Source organism: Lytechinus variegatus, chromosome 1 (assembly GCF_018143015.1).
Source record: "Lytechinus variegatus isolate NC3 chromosome 1, Lvar_3.0, whole genome shotgun sequence".
Classification (NCBI taxonomy): Eukaryota; Metazoa; Echinodermata; class Echinoidea; order Temnopleuroida; family Toxopneustidae; genus Lytechinus; species Lytechinus variegatus.
This window is the reverse complement of record NC_054740.1, coordinates 59,240,315-59,245,286: the sequence shown is the minus strand read 5'-3', so window position 1 is coordinate 59,245,286 and position 4,972 is coordinate 59,240,315. Positions and strand designations below refer to the sequence as shown.

The following is a 4,972-nucleotide window of genomic DNA, read 5'->3' as shown; positions in this document are numbered from 1 at the left end:
GTGAAAAAGATTGGTGAACCTCATGAAGCTCTACAGATGGAAAAAAAATCAAAATTGGTCGACAAATAAAGAAAAAGAAGCATTTTATGTGAATTTTTGAAAATATGCATAATTTAATTTCGCATAAATTGGCATAATAATTGTTCTAATCAAAATTTCAAAATTCTGTGTAGAAGATTGGTGAACCTCATGAAGCTCTACCAGATGGAAGAAAAAATTCAACATCGGTCAACAAATAAAGAAGAAGCATTTTATGTGAATTCTTAAAAATATGCATTAATTAATTTTGCATAAACTAGCATAAAAATTGTTCTGGTCAAAATTTCACAATTCTGTGGAGAAGTCTGGTGAAGCTTTACCAGATGGAAGCACAAAATTCAAAATCAGTCAACAAATAAAGGAGAAGCATTTTTTGTGAATTTTGAAAAATGTGCATGAATTAGCATATTTAAAGAATTTCAAAATTCTGTGTAGAAATTTTGAATCCCCAAACTAGTGCTATCATATAAAGCAAACAGAATTGAAATCGGACTTGAAATGGCAAAGTAGTAGCATTGTGAAATTGTGGACGGACGACAGGCAACGGATGCCACGGCATAAGCTCATCCGGCCCGGATGAGCTAATAATAAAAATAATAATACCAGTAATATGTCTCACTACACTTCCATATTTAGAGGCAATTTTTTATCTTTTTAATAATAATACATAGAATTTGTATAGCGCACTGTCTTTCCTAATTAGATGCTCGAGGCACTTAATACGAACTACAAAAAGGGAGAAATAAAGTAGATGACAAGATTAAAATAGCCTTTCCATCAGATTGTAGATTTTTGTATGTTTTCTTTCTCATAAGGAGTTTTTGGGCTTCACAATTGCGCACTCTCTCTCTATTTGCTTTTACTACTCTGACCCAATGGCTTCCATATTGCTGTTTGGACTCATCAAGTTGATATAACGTTTGTATCATTGATTCAAAGACATTACTGCAAACACTTCTTGCCTTCATTTCAATGTACTCTAATAGATGATCTGTAATGCATGAAGCGCAAATGAGAATACATGTGTGCATGTAATTCTGTTTGGCTCCTGATTTTTTTTACAACAACATTCTACATTCCAAAGGGAAGTCAATTTAAATGTCTTTCAACAAAGGAGGTAAAAGCAATTGTCAGCATTGATCTGTTATCATCACATTCAGATACTAATGATTTCTTAAAACAATGAAGATGCTTAACTTCATATATCTTTTGTTCTTATTACCTGCAAGTCAACCAAGATGCCTAAATCTCTGTGATTGTGAGCGGAAAGCTTTTGTTATCAATATAGCATGCAGGGAGCGTGATCTGCATGACATTCCACAGGACCTCCCATGCAATCTTGGTTTGCTTGACTTAAGAAGAAACTTCATTACTACCCTGAAGAAAGAGTCATTCTCATGCCAAAATGAGTTGGCTGTGCTTCTCCTGTCCAACAACCATCTCCGCATCATAGAGCAGAAAGTCTTTGATGATGCAGAAAATCTGGTATACATAGACCTCAGCTCAAACTTTCTTGAGAGTTTACCATACCTTGGTTCTTTACCTTACATTCATGAGATATCTATAATCCGGAATTCTTTGACGGTTTGGAATCATCAGACACTCAGCAACACATCAGGTTCACACCTTTCATCTCTTCACCTGGCATTCAACAAACTAAAGAATCTACCGGAATTTCCAGTTAACATATCTGCTCTAGAGCTAAAGGGAAATGCAATCACTGACCTGTCAAAAAAAATGTTCATATATCCAAGAACTGTATCATCTCTGGACATTTCCTACAACGATGTTGAGTACCTGTACAGACTGCAAACAATGGAGAATCTTAAGACACTCTCTCTTGCATTCAACCGAATAAGAGAAATTACAACCACTGTATTCACTCACCTACCTTCGATTGAAACAATCAATCTTCAAGGAAACAACATCGTGGATGTCTCTGCCATCCATGATATTCCACATATCAAGTCTATCATATTAGACCACAATCAAATAAGATCTATAAATAGACCAGCATTCAATAATATTCCAGATATAGAAAATATTAATTTGAAGTATAATAAAATCATTGAAATCAAAGGTGATTATTATTTCAATATACCAACTAGTCTAATCCTCTGCTACAACAATATGATTGCAATAAACATATTCCAAGGTAGATATCACTCAAACTTAAAAATTCTCAATGTTGATGATAATAATCTGCAAGTTCTTTCCCTCATTTATTTTCCTAATTTAACTTCTATATATGCCTCTTACAATAAAATTACAATTTTGGAATTTGGTATTTGTAATTATCAACATTTAGTATACATCAATTTATCTTGGAACCAAATTACAAACATTACAAACTTTCAAAACTTGACAAACGTACAAAGCTTGCACCTATCGCACAATTTCTTAACAAACTGGAGTGATCAAAATTTGTTAGGCTCATCTCAGCTCGTTCTCCTCAGAGTTAACGACAACAGATTGTCATTGCTTTCAAATTTCACAGCTTTACCAAGACTTGAAGATCTAGATTTGTCCAGCAACATACTTCACACTATAGAAAATGCATCCTTTCTATTCCTACAAAGACTTGCCATTTTAAATCTTGCTAAAAATAAGATTTCTCACCTTGGTTTTCTGAGGCCCATTATCTCACTTCAAATGCTGAACCTTAATTACAACAGACTTGTGGCAATCGACCCTAAAGTATTCTCAAATCTTATAAATCTAAGAACTTTACACATAGCATTTAATTTGTTAGTAGAGTATCCTACAATTACGAAAAGCTTGAACTCCCTTCGAAACCTTGACATCAGTCATAACCTATTACCTAATTTGAACCTCAACCATGCTTTTAATCAAAGCATACCCGCTAATATCAATGCAGCGGACAATAGAATCACCCAAGTTATTTCAACTTCACACTCGTATCTAAATATTAATAACAATGCAATTGGAACTTCAAATTCAAGTTTACTTTCAGCAAGCAATATCTGTGCATGCAACAATAAATTGACAGATTTTAAACATGTTAGACTTTCAAGCACTTTGAAGGGACTTTATCTAAACAAAAATCAAATAGCTACCATACCAAATTTCACATTTGTTTTTGCATCTTCACTCCTCTTTCTAGAATTGGATGATAACAAGATAGTTGATATATCGCATTTAGCTTTCAATGGTCTTCAGTTTGTTGTCAGGATAAAGCTAGAACGAAATCGTCTGTCACACCTACATTCTGGGGTGTTTTCAAACATTCAGAAGCTCCAATACCTTTTTTTAAAAGGAAATCCTTTCATATTCATTTCAAGTGAACTATTTTCAGGAATACCTGGTATATTGGGTATATATTTTTCAAACATCCCAGCCTCAAACATGTCCATACAAGCATTGCAAGATATTAAAACTGTTATGTTTTTGGATCTTCATGAAAATTTAGCATTTCAAGCATTAATGTTTACAAACTCAAGCATACAACAAGATGTTGCTTTGGAATTTTCAAATCTGCTTTTATTAAATCTATCTTCAAACAATCTTGGAAATTCTTGTCCATCGTTATTAATAAACACTCTGAATGCGATTGATTATTCTAACAACACAATTACTTCAATCCCAAGACACTGCCTACCAAGAAAGAGTAAGCCATATAATCTCTACTTATCACACAATCAAATACAAAACGTCTCTAATAATTCATTTGATAAACATCAGCAATTCTGGTTGTTGGATTTAAGGTATAACAATATTGTGTTCTTTGAACTAGGTTCCTTACAACATCAGACACACTTGATATATTTATATCTTCAAGGCAATCAACTTACGAAAATTCACCTTGCTATCTCAACATTCTCTTTGAAGCCAATATTCATCTACTTACAAAATAACCATTTGTCATGTGATTGCCAACTCTTAAAAACTATTCGAGCACTCCAACAAATAATCAAACCAACAGTTTGTCAAAAACCTTCTCTGTACATCAACTCCTCTATTGCTGAGCTGACTGGCACTGATGCATTCAAATGTCGCCCACAACTGTGCTCTCCACCATATCAAACTATGCTTTCGTTTGTTGGTGATCAAATGATTGAGTTACCTTGTCCAATTAAGACATCAAGCAACATCTACTGGTCAGTCTCGTTAAAAGAGCAGCAACTATTAACCTCTTTCTTACCAGATGGAGTGGACATTCTTTCTCACCATGCTCTTATCATCACTCATGTCAGGAAAAACATGACTGGACTTTATAGCTGTTGGACTGAGAATGAAAGTGGTCAAACAAAGTTTACAGTAGAATTACTTGTAGATGATGAGTTAGGAAACACAAGGAAAGAGACTTATAACCATTCAGTAATGTTAGCCAGTAAGTGGAAGGACACACTTGTATGTGGTAACAAACCATTTGCTTCAAGTCAAAGTAATATCCTCAGTAGATCATATAACTCATTGTTTGTATTGGTGCTAGGTATCCACTCACTTATCACAAAGTAGTAAAAGCCAAAAAGACTCTATACTCCAATACAAATGCAAACACAATTTTTTAATCAACTATGAAGAAAGTAATAATTTTCATTAGAAATCACAGCATCACAATTTTAGAGATTTTTCAATTCAATTTTCATGTATTCAGATTTTGTTCCTTTTCATTAACAAAATACTATGTAGCAAGTGTGTTGAAGTGTCAGTATGTTTACCCAATTGCTGCAAAATAGCATATTCCTTTGTGTTTAAAGGACAAAATGTACATATCACTACTGTTTCATAGTTGTGAGCTATATAGAAGTATTTTGTACATGTATGTAGACTAGATTTGTGTACATCTGCTCCATTTGAATTGTTCATTCTTTATTCTTGATATTGTGAATGTGTACTTTCATGCTCCAGAGTCATGTCATATACTGTACATAATTTGAGATCTAAATAAAAATTCAATACTCAATGCAAT

The 4,972-nt window shown here is 33.5% G+C and overlaps 1 protein-coding gene across 1 annotated transcript; it reads left to right on the top strand.

Annotated features, from left to right (window-relative positions):
* Positions 1–1,188: 1,188 nt before the first annotated feature.
* On the top strand, positions 1,189–3,820 carry LOC121431231 (protein artichoke-like). Its single transcript, XM_041628746.1, has 2 exons — positions 1,189–2,736; positions 3,794–3,820. The coding sequence occupies exons 1-2, from the start codon at positions 1,222–1,224 to the stop codon at positions 3,818–3,820; spliced, it is 1,542 nt and encodes a 513-aa protein (XP_041484680.1). The 5' UTR covers positions 1,189–1,221.
* The last annotated feature ends 1,152 nt before the right edge of the window (positions 3,821–4,972 follow it).

What these genes read in the sequence shown, in the direction of transcription:
- LOC121431231 (XM_041628746.1), top strand. Translation starts at nt 1,222, where the DNA reads ATGAAGATGCTTAACTTCATATATCTTTTGTTCTTATTACCTGCAAGT. An exon ending in TTGTGGCAATCGACCCTAAA is followed by an intron (nt 2,737 to 3,793) that starts GTATTCTCAAAT and finishes TCTTTGAACTAG; the next exon opens with GTTCCTTACAACATCAGACA.